The sequence below is a fragment of the Corvus hawaiiensis genome, chromosome 36 (genome assembly GCF_020740725.1).
Source record: "Corvus hawaiiensis isolate bCorHaw1 chromosome 36, bCorHaw1.pri.cur, whole genome shotgun sequence".
In the NCBI taxonomy this organism is placed as follows: domain Eukaryota; kingdom Metazoa; phylum Chordata; class Aves; order Passeriformes; family Corvidae; genus Corvus; species Corvus hawaiiensis.
In genome coordinates, this window is record NC_063248.1 from 1623169 (window position 1) to 1638956 (window position 15788).

General features: G+C 54.5%; 1 protein-coding gene across 1 annotated transcript in view; it reads left to right on the top strand.

Annotated features, from left to right (window-relative positions):
• Nucleotides 1-303: 303 nt before the first annotated feature.
• Nucleotides 304-15788, top strand: part of STARD7 (StAR related lipid transfer domain containing 7) — a 16660-nt gene continuing 1175 nt past the window's right edge. Inside the window, 8 exon segments of the mRNA XM_048290048.1 lie at nt 304-396; nt 398-423; nt 1447-1586; nt 3926-3952; nt 3955-3974; nt 4796-4906; nt 7647-7729; nt 13220-13381. Of these exon segments, the coding sequence (XP_048146005.1) occupies nt 355-396; nt 398-423; nt 1447-1586; nt 3926-3952; nt 3955-3974; nt 4796-4906; nt 7647-7729; nt 13220-13381 (611 nt within the window). The 5' untranslated portion in view covers nt 304-354.

A 15788-nucleotide genomic window follows, 5' to 3' on the forward strand; every position in this document is an offset into this window, starting at 1 on the left:
CGCCGGCGGGCGGCAGAGCGCGGGGTGGGGGGCGGCGGCATGTGGCGGCCTCTGGCCGCGCTCGCCGCCCGCGGGGCCACCGGAGCCTCCGCCGGGGCTTCCAGCGGGGCCGGCAACGCTCCCTCGGTACCCGAGTGGGGCCGGGAGCTGCTGCTGCTGCTGCTGGCGCCGCTCGGCCGCCGCTGGGCGCGGAGAACGCGGCGGGCCCGGCAGCGCGGCGGGCCCGGGGACGGCGGAGCGGCGGCGGCGGCGGCGGAGGAGGAGAGCGGCGGGGGCTGGCGGGGGTGGGGGTGGGGCTGGGGGCGCTCCGGAGGCTCCCGGGGCCGGGCCGGGCTGGGCGGGCCCCGGTGCGCGATGGCCGCGCTCGGTACCGGAGCGTTCGTGTGGGACGGGCGGGCGCATCGAGGAGGAGGAGCTGCGGCGGTGAGCGGGATAACGGCGGGGATCCCGGGAATAACGGCGGGATCGCGGGGATGGGGCACCGGGAATAGCGGGAATGGGGTACCGGGAATACGGGAGTACCGGAAATGGGGCACCGGGAATACCGGGAATGGGGGTACCGGGAATGGGGCACAGGGAATATCGGGGAATAACGGCGGGATCGCGGGAATGGGGCACCGGGGATGGGGCACCGGGAATACCGGCGGGATGGGGCACCGGGAATGCGGGAATACCGGGAATGACGGGAATGGGGCACCGGGAATAGCGGCAGGAATGACGGGAATGGGGCACCGGGAACAGCGGGAATACCGGGAATGGGGCACAGGGAATACTGGGAATACCGGGAATGGGGCACAGGGAATACTGGGAATACCGGCGGGATAACGGCGGGGATGGGGCACCAGGAATACCGGTGGGAATGGGGCCCCGGTAATAGCGGGAATACTGGGAATACTGGGGCACCGGGAGTACCGGGAGTGGGGCACCAGGAATGCCGGGATACCGGGAATACTGGGAACACTGGGCTAGCAGGAACAGCGGGAATGGGAGAGCAGGAATGGCGGGAATGGGGCACCGGGAATAGCGGATTTTCCCGCCCCAAAATCCAAGATTTTCTCCTCTCAAAATCTGGGAATTTCCTACTCCAAAATCTGCGATTTTCCCACTCCAAATCCAGGATTTTCTCACTCCAAGATCTGGGATATTCCCACTCCAGAATCTGGGATTTTCCCGCCCAAATTCCGGGGATTTCCCACCCCAAATCCAGGAATTTCCCTCTCCAGAATCTGGGGATTTCCCCCCCCCAAAAATCTTGGAATTTCCTACTCCAAAATCCAGGATTTTCCCCGCCCCAAATCCGGGGTTTTCTTACCCAAAACCCAGGAATTTTCCCGCCCAAAATCCGGGATTTTCCCCCCCAAAATCCAGGAATTTTCCCACCCCAAAATCCGGGATTTTCCCCCCAAATCCGGGAATTTCCCCCCCAAATTCCAGCGTTCCCCGCAGGTCGGCGCAGGAGCTGCAGCAGTTGGAGAATCCCGAGGAATTCCGGGAGCAGGAGCGGCCCTGGGAGCTGATCATGGAGCGGGAACATTTCCGGCTCTGGCGGCGCCCGATCCCGGGATCCCACCTGTTCCAGTACCGAGGTGCTGCCCAGATCCCCGGGATCGGCCCCAAAATCCTCGGGAATGGCACCAAAATCCTCGGGAACGGCCCCAAAATCCTCGGGAACAGCCCCAAAATCCTCCGGAACGGCCCCAAAATCCCCGGGAACGGCCCCAAAATCCTCGGGAACGGCCCCAAAATCCTCCGGAACGGCATGGGAACGACCCCGGAATCCTCAGAATTGGCCCCAAAATCCTCGGGATCAGCCCCAAAATCCTCGGGATCAGCCCCAAAATCCCTGGGAATGGCCCCAAAATCCCCGGGAACGGCCCCAAAATCCTCGGGAATGGCACCAAAATCCCTGGGAATGGCACCAGAATCCTCGGGAACGGCCCCAAAATCCTCCGGAACGGCCCCAAAATCCTCTGGAACGACCCCGGAATTCTCAGAATTGGCCCCAAAATCCCCGGGATCGGCCCCAAAATCCTCGGGATCGGCCCCAAAATCCTCGGGAACGACCCCGGAATCCTCAGAATTGGCCCCACATCCTCGGGAATGGCCCCAAATCCTCGGGAATGGCCCCAAAATCCTTGGGAATGGCCCCAAATCCTCGGGAATGGCCCCAAAATCCTTGGGAATGGCCCCGAATCCCTCGGAATCAGCTCCGGAATCTTCGGGAATGGCCCCGAATCCCAAAAGTCCAGAAAAAAAACGGGAATTCTGGGCGTTTTTTCGCCTTTTCTTTGGGATTCAATCCCGGCTTTTCCCGCCCTGGGAGGGGGAGTTTGGGATTGCGGGATTCCCGGGATCTGTTGAATTCCCAGCATTTGTGGATTCCTGGGATCATTGGGATTTGATTTTTGGGGGTTTTGGATTCCCAGGATTTTGGGATTTTCAGGATTTTTCTATTCCCCGGTTTTTGTATTCCCAATTTTTCGCGCATTCCCGGGATTTTTGGCTTCCTGGGATTTTTCTGTTCCCGGGTGTTCTGCATTCCAGGGATTTCTGGATTCCCAGGATTTTTGCATTCCCGGGATTCGCCGGTTCCTGGCGTTTTTGGCTTCCCAGGATTTTTTGGGTTCCTGGAATTTTTGCAGATTCCCGGGATTTTCGGATTTCAGGATTTTTTGCATTTCCGGGATTTTTTGCATTCCTTGGATTTTCCGGCTTCCCAGGGTTTCTGGATTCCCGGGATTTGCCAATTCCCTGGATTTTTTTGCTTCCCAGGATTTGCTGATTCCTGGGATTTGCCCATTCCCAGGATTTCTGGCTTCCTTCCTGGGATTTCTGGATTCCTGGGATTTGCCAATTCCCGGGATTTGCCAATTCTCCGGATTTTTTGGCTTCCCAGGATTTGCTGATTTTTGGATTCCTGGGATTTTGGGGTTTTCAGGATTTTTGGTTTCCCGGGATTTCTGCATTCCTGGGATTTGCTGATTCCCAGGATTTGCTGATTGCCGAGATTTTTGCATTCCCGGGATTTTTGGCTTCCCAGGATTTTTTGCATTCCCGGCATTTCCCATTCCTGGCATTTCCATTCCAGCATTCCCCATTCCCGGTATTTCCCCCATTCCTGATATTCCCCATTCCCGATATTCCCCATTCCCGATATTCCCCATTCCCGATATTTCCCCATTCCCAGGAATTCCCCATTCTCGACATTCCCCATTCCCGATATTCCTCGTTCCCAGCATTTCCCCATTCCCAGGAATTTCCCCGTTCTCAGTATTTCCCATTCCTGGTATTTTCTCATTCCCCGGAATTCCCCATTCCCGATATTTCCCCATTCCCGATATTTCCCCATTCCCGACATTCCCCATTCCCAGCATTTCCCATTCCCAGCATTTCCCATTCCCGGCATTTCTCATTCCCAGCATTTCCCATTCCCAACATTTCCCCATTCCCAGGAATTTCCCCATTCCCACCATTTCGCATTCCTGGTATTTTTTCATTCCCAGGAATTCCCCATTCCCGATACTTTCCATTCCCGATATTTCGTCATTCCCAATATTTTCCATTCCTGGTATTTCCCATTCCCGGTATTTCCCATTCCCGACATTCCCCATTCCCAGGAATTCCCCATTCCCAGGAGTTCCCCATTCCAGCATTTCCCCATTCCCAGGAATTTCCCCATTCCGAGCATTCCTCATTCCCGATATTCCCCATTCCCGATATTTCCCATTCCCGACATTCCCCATTCCCAGCATTCCCCCTTCCCAGCATTCCCCATTCCCAGCATTCCCCATTCCTGATATTTCCCCATTCCCGATATTTCCCATTCCCGACATTCCCCATTCCTAGCATTCCCCTTCCCAGCATTCCCCATTCCCAGCATTCCCCATTCCCGATATTTCCCCATTCCCGCCCTTTCTCTCCGCAGTTTTCGGCTCCTACACCGACGTCACTCCCGGCAATTCTTCAACGTCCAGGTGAGCGCCCGCTCCTCGGGAATTCCTCGGGAATTCCTTGGAATTCCAGCCGGGAATCCTGGGACTCCCCCAGCCCCTCCCAGCTCCCAGAAATCCGGGAGAATTCCCATTTTCCAGCCCTTTCCAGCCGGGAATCCTGGGGCTCCCCTGGTCCCCTTGGGCTCCCGACGCATTCCCGAAATTCCTGGCACATTCCCGACATATTCCCAGAATTCCCGGAGGGGTTTTTGGGGTGAAAGGGGTGGGATCCAAAGGGTTTTTCTGGGATTTTTCCCGGAATTCCGGGTGCTCCCTGCTGCCAGCTGGACACGGAGCATCGCAAGCAGTGAGACCCTGTTGGGCTCCCGACACATTCCAACGTTCCCGACACATTCCCGAAGTTCCTGGCACATTCCCGACATTCCCAGGGGGGTTTTTGGGGTGAAGGGCGGGGGATCCAAAGGGTTTTTCCGGATTTTTCCCGGAATTCCAGCTGTTTCCCTCCCAGCTGGACACGGAGTACCGCAAGCAGTGGGACCCAGTTCGGCTCCTGACACATTCCTGAAATTCCTGGCACATTCCCGAAATTCCCAGGGGAGTTTTTGGGGTGAAGGGGGTGGGATCCAAAGGGTTTTTCCGGGATTTTTCCCGGAATTCCGGCCGTTTCCCCCCAGCTGGACACGGAGTACCGCAAGCAGTGGGACCCAGTTGGGCTCCTGACACATTCCTGAAATTCCTGGCACATTCCCAAAATTCCCAGGGGAGTTTTTGGGGTGAAGGGGGTGGGATCCAAAGGGCTTTTCCGGGATTTTTCCCGGAATTCTCGGCCGTTTCCCCCCCAGCTGGACACGGAGTACCGCAAGCAGTGGGATCCGCTGGTGCTGAGGTTGGAGGTGCTGGAGCGCGACCCCGGCTCCGGCTCCGAGCTCATCCACTGGGTCACGCGATTCCCGGTGAGCGGCACGGCCGGATCCACCGGGATCCAATGGGAGCCAAGGGGAGCCAGTGGGAACCAACGGGAGCCAATGGGAGCCAACGGGAGTCAATGGGATCCAGTGGGAACCAACGGGAGCCAAGGGGATCCATGGGAGCCAGTGGGAGCCAACGGGAGCCAGTGGGAGCCAACGGGAGCCAATGGGATCCAGTGGGAGCCAGTGGGAGCCAACGGGAGCCAGTGGGAGCCAAGGGGAGCCAACGGGAGCCAATGGGATCCAGTGGGAGCCAGTGGGAGCCAACGGGAGCCAGTGGGAGCCAAGGGGAGCCAGTGGGAGCCAACGGGAGCCAACGGGAGCCAGTGGGAGCCAAGGGGAGCCAGTGGGAGCCAACGGGAGCCAAGGGGATCCAATGGGAGCCAATGGGAGCCAACGGGAGCCAATGGGAGCCAGTGGGAGCCAGTGGGAGCCAGTGGGAGCCAGTGGGAGCCAATGGGAGCCAATGGGAGCCAGTGGGAGCCAACGGGAGCCAATGGGAGCCAGTGGGAGCCAACGGGATCCAATGGGAGCCAGTGGGAGCCAACGGGAGCCAATGGGAGCCAGTGGGAGCCAACGGGAGCCAATGGGAGCCAGTGGGAGCCAGTGGAGCCAATGGGAGCCAATGGGAGCCAATGGGAGCCAGTGGGAGCCAACGGGAGCCAATGGGAGCCAGTGGGAGCCAACGGGAGCCAAGGGGATCCAATGGGATCCAATGGGAGCCAATGGGAGCCAATGGGAGCCAACGGGATCCAGTGGGAGCCAATGGGAGCCAATGGGAGCCAGTGGGAGCCAGTGGGAGCCAATGGGAGCCAATGGGAGCCAATGGGAGCCAACGGATCCAATGGGAGCCAGTGGGAGCCAGTGGGAGCCAATGGGAGCCAATGGGAGCCAAGGGGAGCCAACGGGATCCAATGGGAGCCAATGGGAGCCAAGGGGAGCCAACGGGATCCAATGGGAGCCAATGGGAGCCAATGGGAGCCAACGGGATCCAGTGGGAGCCAATGGGAGCCAATGGGAGCCAGTGGGAGCCAGTGGGAGCCAATGGGAGCCAATGGGAGCCAATGGGAGCCAACGGGATCCAATGGGAGCCAGTGGGAGCCAGTGGGAGCCAATGGGAGCCAATGGGAGCCAACGGGAGCCAATGGGAGCCAACGGGATCCAATGGGAGCCAGTGGGAGCCAGTGGGAGCCAAGGGGAGCCAACGGGAGCCAGTGGGAGCCAACGGGATCCAATGGGAGCCAGTGGGAGCCAACGGGAGCCAATGGGAGCCAACGGGATCCAATGGGAGCCAGTGGGAGCCAATGGGAGCCAATGGGAGCCAGTGGGAGCCAACGGGAGCCAATGGGAGCCAACGGGATCCAATGGGAGCCAGTGGGAGCCAATGGGAGCCAGTGGGAGCCAGTGGGAGCCAACGGGAGCCAATGGGAGCCAATGGGAGCCAGTGGGAGCCAAGGGGAGCCAACGGGAGCCAAGGGATCCAATGGGAGCCAAGGGGAGCCAGTGGGAGCCAGTGGGAGCCAACGGGAGCCAAGGGGAGCCAACGGGATCCAATGGGAGCCAGTGGGAGCCAGTGGGAGCCAAGGGGAGCCAACGGGAGCCAGTGGGAGCCAACGGGATCCAATGGGAGCCAGTGGGAGCCAACGGGAGCCAATGGGAGCCAACGGGATCCAATGGGAGCCAGTGGGAGCCAATGGGAGCCAATGGGAGCCAGTGGGAGCCAACGGGAGCCAATGGGAGCCAACGGGATCCAATGGGAGCCAGTGGAGCCAATGGGAGCCAGTGGGAGCCAGTGGGAGCCACGGGAGCCAATGGGAGCCAATGGGAGCCAGTGGGAGCCAAGGGGAGCCAACGGGAGCCAAGGGGATCCAATGGGAGCCAAGGGGAGCCAGTGGGAGCCAGTGGGAGCCAACGGGAGCCAAGGGGAGCCAACGGGATCCAATGGGAGCCAGTGGGAGCCAACGGGAGCCAATGGGAGCCAATGGGAGCCAATGGGAGCTGGGAGTGGGATTTGGGAGCAGGGATCGGGGATTGGGGATCGGGGATTTGGGAACGGGGGTTGGGATCAGGATCGGGGATTGGAGCTGGGGTTTGGAATTGGGATTTGGGATCGGGGATTTGGGATCGGGGATTGGGATTGGGATTTGGGATCAGGGATTTGGGATCGGGGATTGGGGATTGGGATTTGGGATTTGGAATCGGGATGTGGGACTTGGGGTCGGGATCAGGGATTGGGGTCGGGGCTGGCTGTGTTCCTGGGGTTGGGATTGGGATCTGGGATTTGGGATTTGGGATCAGGATTTGGGATCTGGATCGGGATTTGGGATCTGGGATTGGGATTTGGGGTCGGGGCTGGCTCCGTTGCCTGCGGTTGGGATCGGGATTTGGGATCAGGATCTGGGATTGGGATCGGAATCTGGATTGGGATCGGGATGTGGGAGTTGGGATCAGGATTTGGGATCAGGATCAGGGGTTTGAGATGTGGGAGTTGGGATCAGGATTTGGGATCAGGATCAGGGATTTGAGATGTGGGAGTTGGGATCAGGATTTGGGATCAGGATCAGGATTTGAGATTTGGGATTTGGGATCAGGATTTGGGATTTGGGGCTGGAATCAGGGATTTGGGATCAGGATCTGGGGTTGGGATGGGGATTTGGGATTTGGGCTCGGGATTTGGGGTTTGGGCTCGTGGCGGGCTCTGAGCGGCGGCGCTCTGGCCCCGCAGTACCCGATGTTCTCCCGCGCCTACGTTTACGTGCGGCGCTACAGCGTCGACAGCGACCGGAACCTGATGGTGCTCGTGTCCCGGTGCGGCGCTCCCGGCAAGCCCGGCCTCCCAAAACCCCCGGAATTCCCCAAAAAACCCCTGGAACTGCCCCAAAAAACCCCCTGGAATTCCCCAAAAAAACCCCTTTAACTGCCCCAAAAAAACCCCTTTAACTGCCCCAAAAACCCCCTGGAACTGCCCCAAAAACCCCTGGAACTGCCCCAAAAACCCCTGGAACTGCCCCAAAAAACCCCCTGGAATTCCCCAAAAAAACCCCTTTAACTGCCCCAAAAAAACCCCTTTAACTGCCCCAAAAACCCCCTGGAACTGCCCCAAAAACCCCCTGGAACTGCCCCAAAAAACCCCTGGAACTGCCCCAAAAAACCCCCTGGAATTCCCCAAAAAAACCCCTTTAACTGCCCCAAAAAAACCCCTTTAACTGCCCCAAAAACCCCTGGAACTGCCCCAAAAACCCCTGGAACTGCCCCAAAAACCCCTGGAACTGCCCCAAAAAAACCCCTGGAACTGCCCCAAAAACCCCTGGAACTGCCCCAAAAAAACCCCTTTAACTGCCCCAAAAACCCCTGGAACTGCCCCAAAAACCCCTGGAACTGCCCCAAAAAACCCCTGGAACTGCCCCAAAAACCCCCTGGAACTGCCCCAAAAACCCCTGGAACTGCCCCAAAAACCCCTTTAACTGCCCCAAAAACCCCTGGAACTGCCCCAAAAACCCCTGGAACTGCCCCAAAAAAAACCCCTGGAACTGCCCCCAAAAACCCCCTGGAACTGCCCCAAAAACCCCTGGAACTGCCCCAAAAACCCCTGGAACTGCCCCAAAAACCCCTTTAACTGCCCCAAAAACCCCCTGGAACTGCCCCAAAAAAACCCCTGGAATTCCCCAAAAAAACCCCTGGAACTGCCCCAAAAAAAACCCCTGGAACTGCCCCAAAAACCCCTGAACTGCCCCAAAAAAACCCCTTTAACTGCCCCAAAAACCCCTGGAACTGCCCCAAAAAAACCCCTTTAACTGCCCCAAAAACCCCTGGAACTGCCCCCAAAAACCCCTGGAACTGCCCCAAAAACCCCCTGGAACTGCTCCAAAAACCCCTGGAACTGCCCCAAAAACCCCCTGGAACTGCCCCAAAAACCCCTGGAACTGCCCCAAAAACCCCCTGGAACTGCCCAAAAAAACCCCTGGAACTGCCCCAAAAACCCCTGGAACTGCCCCAAAAAAACCCCTGGAACTGCCCCAAAAAAACCCTGGAACTGCCCCCAAAAACCCCCTGGAACTGCCCAAAAACCCCTGGAACTGCCCCAAAAACCCCTGGAACTGCCCCCAAAACCCCCTGGAACTGCCCCAAAAACCCCTGGAACTGCCCCAAAAACCCCTGGAACTGCCCCCAAAACCCCCTGGAACTGCCCCAAAAAAACCCCTGGAACTGCCCCAAAAACCCTGGAACTGCCCCAAAAAAACCCCTTTAACTGCCCCAAAAACCCCTGGAACTGCCCCAAAACCCCCTGGAACTGCCCCAAAAACCCCTGGAATTCCCAAAAACCCCTGGAACTGCCCCCAAAACCCCCTGGAACTGCCCCAAAAAAACCCCTGGAACTGCCCCAAAAACCCCTGGAACTGCCCCAAAAAAACCCCTTTAACTGCCCCAAAAACCCCTGGAACTGCCCCAAAAACCCCTGGAACTGCCCAAAAAAACCCCTTTAACTGCCCCAAAAACCCCTGGAACTGCCCCAAAAACCCCCTGGAACTGCCCCAAAAAAACCCCTGGAATTCCCCAAAAACCCCCTGGAACTGCCCCAAAAACCCCTGGAACTGCCCCAAAAACCCCCTGGAACTGCCCCAAAAAAACCCCTGGAACTGCCCCAAAAACCCCTGGAACTGCCCCAAAAACCCCTGGAACTGCCCCAAAAACCCCCTGGAACTGCCCCAAAAACCCCTGGAACTGCCCCAAAAAAATCCCTGGAACTGCCCCAAAAACCCCTGGAACTGCCCCAAAAACCCTGGAACTGCCCCAAAAAAACCCCTGGAATTCCCCAAAAAAACCCCCTGGAACTGCCCCAAAAACCCCTGGAACTGCCCCAAAAAAACCCCTGGAATTCCCCAAAAAACCCCTGGAACTGCCCCAAAAAACCCCTGGAACTGCCCCCAAAAACCCCTGAAACTGCCCCAAAAACCCCCTGGAACTGCCCCCAAAAACCCCTGGAACTGCCCCAAAACCCCCTGGAACTGCCCCAAAACCCCCTGGAACTGCCCCAAAAAAACCCCTGGAACTGCCCCAAAAACCCCTGGAACTGCCCCAAAACCCCCTGGAACTGCCCCAAAAAAACCCCTGGAACTGCCCCCAAAAACCCCTGGAACTGCCCCAAAAACCCCTGAAACTGCCCCAAAAACCCCTGGAACTGCCCCAAAAACCCCTGGAACTGCCCCAAAAAAACCCTGGAACTGCCCCAAAAACCCCTGGAACTGCCCCCAAAAACCCCTGGAACTGCCCCAAAAACCCCTGGAACTGCCCCAAAAACCCCTGGAACTGCCCCAAAAACCCCTGGAACTGCCCAAAAAACCCCTGGAACTGCCCCAAAAACCCCTGGAACTGCCCCAAAAACCCTGAAACTGCCCCAAAAACCCCTGGAACTGCCCCAAAAAACTCCTGGAACTGCCCCAAAAACCCCTGGAACTGCCCCAAAACCCCCTGGAACTGCCCCAAAACCCCCTGGAACTGCCCCAAAAAAACCCCTGGAACTGCCCCAAAAAACCCCTGGAACTGCCCCAAAAACCCCTTTAACTGCCCCAAAAACCCCTGGAACTGCCCCAAAAACCCCTGGAACTGCCCAAAAACCCCCTGGAACTGCCCCAAAAACCCCTGGAACTGCCCCCAAAAACCCCCTGGAACTGCCCCAAAAACCCCTGGAACTGCCCCAAAAACCCCCTGGAACTGCCCAAAAAAACCCCTGAAACTGCCCCAAAAACCCCTGGAATTCCCCAAAAACCCCCTGGAACTGCCCCAAAAACCCCTGGAACTGCCCCAAAAACCCCCTGGAACTGCCCCAAAAACCCCTGGAACTGCCCCAAAAAACCCCTGGAACTGCCCCAAAAACCCCTGGAATTCCCCAAAAAACCCCTGGAATTCCCCAAAAAACCCCTGGAACTGCCCCAAAAAAACCCTGAAACTGCCCCAAAAACCCCTGGAATTCCCCAAAAACCCCTGGAACTGCCCCAAAAACCCCCTGGAACTGCCCCAAAAAACCCCTGGAACTGCCCCAAAAACCCCTGGAACTGCCCCAAAAAACCCCTGGAACTGCCCCAAAAACCCCTGGAATTCCCCAAAAACCCCCTGGAACTGCCCCAAAAAAACCCCTGGAACTGCCCCAAAAACCCCTGGAACTGCCCCAAAAAACCCCTTTAACTGCCCCAAAAACCCCTGGAACTGCCCCAAAAACCCCTGGAACTGCCCCAAAAAACCCCTGGAAGTGCCCAAAAAATCCATGGAGTTCAAAAAAAAATCCTCTTGGAATTCCCCAAAAAAATCCCCTTGGAATTCCCAAAAAATCTCCCTGGAACTGCCTAAAAAACTCATGGAATTCCCAAAAAAAAAACCTCTCTGGAGTTCCCCAAAAAAAACTCCTTGGAATTCGCAAAAAATCCCCCTGGAATTCCCCCCAAAAAATCCCCCTGGAATTCGCAAAAAAACAGCCTCTTGAAATTCCCCTAAAAAATCCCCTTAAATTCCCAAAAAAAATCCCCGTGGAATTCGCAAAAAAAACCCTCCTAGAATTACCAAAAAAAATTCCCTTGGAATTCCCAAAAAATGCTCCTGGAACTCCCCCGAAAAATCCATGGAATTCCCAAAAAAAATCCCCCTCGAACTCCCCCCAAAAAATCCCGCAAAATTCCAGGAAAAACCCCTGGAATTCCCCCAAAAAAATCACTCTGGAATTCCAAGAATTCCCAAAAACCCTTGGGGATTCCAGGAATTCCCAACCCCCCCTTTGAAATTCCCACCATCCCCAAACCCCCCCAAAATCCCAGCAATTCCCAAAAATCCTCTGGAATTCCAGAATTCCCAAAAAAATCTCTGGAATTCCAAGAATTCCCCAAAACCTCTCTGGAATTCTCAAAGAACCCCCTCTGGAATTCCAGGATATGCCCAAAAAACCCCTCTGAAATTCCTAAAAAGCCCCTCTGGAATTCCAAGATATTCCCAAAAAACCCCCTCTGGAATTCCAGGATAGTCCAAAAAACCCCTCTGGAATTCCCAAAAAACCCTTGGGAATTCCAGGAATTCCCAAAAAAATCTCTGGAATTCAAGAATTCCCCAAAACCACTTTGAAATTCCCAAAAAAACCCCCTCTGGAATTCCAGGATATTCCCAAAAAAAACCCCTCTGCAATTCCAGGAATCCCCAAAAACCCCTTTGAAATTCCCAACCCCCCCAAAATCCCAGCAATTCCCAAAAATCCTCTGGAATCCAGGAATTCCCAAAAAAATCTCTGGAATTCCAGGAATTCCCAAAAACCCCTTTGAAATTCCCAAAAAAACCCCCTCTGAAATTCTGGGATACTCCCAAAAAAACCCCTCTGCAATTCCAAGAATCCCCCAAAACCCCTCTGGAATTCTCAAAAAAACCCTCCTCTGGAATTCCAGGATATTCCCCAAAACCTCTCTGAAATTCCCAAAAAAGCCTCTCTGGAATTCCAGGATATTCCCAACCCCCCCTTTGAAATTCCCACCATCCCCAAACCCCCCCAAATCGCAGCAATTCCCAAAAATCCTCTGGAATTCCAGGAATTCCCAAAAAAATCTCTGGAATTCCAAGAATTCCCCAAAACCCCTCTGGAATTCTCAAAAAAAACCTCCTCTGGAATTCCAGGATATTCCCAAAAATCTCTGGAATTCCAAGAATTCCCAAAAACCCCTTTGAAATTCCAAAAAAGACCCCTCTGAAATTCCAGGATATTCCTAAAGAAGCCCCTCTGCAATTCCAAGAATCCCCCAAAACCCCTCTGGAATTCTCAAAAAAACCCTCCTCTGGAATTCCAGGATATTCCCAAAAAACCCTTTTGAAATTCCCAAAGAACCCTTTCTGGAATTCCAGGATATTCCCAAAAAAACCCCTCTGCAATTCCAGGAATTCCAAACCCCCCTTTGAAATTCCCAAAAAAAACCCCTCTGAAATTCCAGGATATTCCTAAAGAAGCCCCTCTGCAATTCCAGGATATTCCCAAAAAACCCCTTTGAAATTCCCAAAGAACCCCTTCTGGAATTCCAGGATATTCCCAAGAAACCCCTTTGAAATTCCCAAAAAAACCCCTCTGGAATTCCAGGATATTCCCAAAAAACCCCCTCGGGAATTCCAAGAACCCCCAACCCCGCTTTGAAATTCCCAACCCCCCCCCCCCCAAACTCCCAGCAATTCCCCCCATTTTTGTTTTTTTTGGGAATCCCCTCGGTTTCCCGCCCTTCCCCGCCCGGAATCCGGCCGGGATTTGGGGATCCGCCATGGGCGCCGCTGTTCCCGCAGGGCCGTGGAACATCCCGGAATTCCCGAGGATCCCGAGCACGTCCGCGTGCGCAGCTACGAATCGCGCATGGTGATCCGGCCCCACGGCGCCTTCGACGAGGTGGCAGCGGGAAAAGGGCTCGGAAAAGCGGGAATGAGGCCCGGGGGGGAGGGGGGGTGGAGGTGGGAGGGAGGGAAAAGAGGGAGAAGTGGGGGGGAAATGGCAAAAACCGGGAAAAAACCCCAAAAAGGGGGAAAGAAACGGCCGAAAAGCGGGAAAATGCCAAAAGTTGGGGGAGGAAAACCCCGAAAACCAGGAAAAAAACCCCAAAAATTGGGGTGGGAAAAGCCCGAAAAGTGGGAAAGAAACGGTCAAAAAGTGGGAAAAGCCCAAAAATTGGGGCGGGAAAAGCCTGAAAATGGGAAAATCCCAAAAATTGGGAGAAATAGCCCAAAAAGTGGGAAAGAAACCCCAAAAACCGGGAAAAAAAACCCCAAAAAGTGGGAAAGAAACCCCAAAAAACCGGGGAAAAAACCCAAAAAGTGGGAAAGAAACGGCCAAAAAAGGGGAAAATTCCAAAAATTCGGGTGGGAAAAGCCCAAAAACCGGGGGAAAAATGGGAGAAAATAGCCCAAAAAGTGGGAAAGAAACGGCCGAAAATGGGGAAAATCCCAAAAATTGGGGTGGGAAAAGCCCAAAAAAGGGGAATGAAATGGCCAAAAAGCGGGAAAGAAAGGGCCAAAAACCGGGAAAATGCCAAAAAATGGGGTGGGAAAAGCTCAAAAACCAGAGAAAAAATGGCCAAAAAGTGGAAAAGTGGGAAAATCCCAAAAATTGGGGTGGGAAAAGCCCGGAAAGTGGAAAATCCCAAAAATTGGGAGAAATAGCCCAAAAAGTGGGAAAGAAACCCCAAAAACCAGGAAAAAAACCCCCAAAAGTGGGAAAGAAACGGCCGAAAAGCGGGGAAAATGCCAAAAATTGGGAAAGAAATGGCCAAAACCCAGGGAAAATAGCCCAGAAAGTGGGAAAGAAACCCCAAAACCCAGGAAAATCCCAAAAATTGGGGTGGGAAAAGCCCAAAAATGGGAAAGAAATGGCCGAAAACCGGGGGAAATGCCCCAAAATAGTGGGAAAGAAATCCCGAAAAGTGGGAAAGTCCCAAAAATGGGGGTGGGAAAAGCCCGGAAATGGGAAAAAACGGCCCAAAAATGGGAGAAATAGCCCAAAAAGTGGGAAAGAAACCCTGAAAACCGAGAAAATCCCAAAAATTGGGGTGGGAAAAGCCCAAAAATGGGAAAAAATGGCCAAAAAATGGGAAAGAAAGGGCAAAACCCAGGAAAAATCCCAAAAATTGGGGCGGGAAAAGCCCAAAAATGGGAAAGAAACGGCTGAAAATGGGGAAATCCCAAGATTTTGGGCGGGAAAACCCCAAAAACTGGGAAAAAACCCAAAAAGTGGGAAAGAAACGGCCGAAAACTGGGAAAAAAAGGGCCAAAAACAGGGAAAATGCCAAAAATTGGGGGAGGAAAACCCCGAAAACCAGGAAAAAACCCCAAAAAATGGGGTGGGAAAAGCCCGAAAATGGGAAAAAAACGGTCAAAAAGTGGGAAAAGCCCAAAAATTGGGGTGGGAAAAGCCCGAAAATGGGAAAAAATGGCCAAAAAGTGGGAAAGAAACGGCCGGAAACTGGGAAAAATGTCCCAAAAATTGGGGTGGGAAAAGCTCAGAAAGGGGAAAAAATGGCCAAAAATGGAGAAATAGCCCAAAAAGTGGGAAAGAAACCCCGAAAACTGGGAAAAAAGGGCCAAAAAGTGGGAAAAGCCAAAAATTGGGGCGGGAAAAGCCCGAAAATGGGAAAATCCCCCAAAATTGGGAGAAATAGCCCAAAAAGTGGGAAAGAAACCCCAAAAAGAAGGAAAAAAACCCAAAAAGTGGGAAAGAAACGGCCAAAAACCGGGAAAAATGCCCCAAAAGAGTGGGAAAGAAATGCCGAAAATGGGGGAAAATCCCAAAAATTGGGGCTGGAAAAGCCCGAAAATGGGAAAATGCCGGGATTTGGGGGATTTGGGGTCCTTTTCCAAAGGCGGGAGCGGGAAAAGGGCTCGGAAAAGCCGAAATTGTTGGGAATTGTTGGGAATTTTGGGGAGTTTTTGGAATTTCTGGGAATTTTTGGGAATTGTTGGATTGGGGCGGTTCCTGGGGCAATTCCTGCTGGAATTTTTTGGGGAATTTCAGGGGAATTTGGGGGCGGCTCCTGAGGAGGGTGGGGGGGGGGAATTCCCACCGGGAATTGTTGGGAATTTTGGGAATTGTTGGGAATTTCTGGGAGTTTTTGGGGGGAATTGTTGGGATTGGGGCGGTTCCTGGGGCAATTCCTGCTGGGAATTTTTTGGGGAATTTCAGGGGAATTTGGGGGCGGCTCCTGAGGAGGGTGGGGGGGGGAATTCCCACCGGGAATTTTGGGAATTGTTGGGAATTTCTGGGAATTTTTTGGGGGGAATTGTTGGGATTGGGGCGGCTCCTGGGGCAATTCCCACTGGGAATTTCTGGGAATCGTTGGGAATTTTGGGGGGAATTTGGGGAATTTCT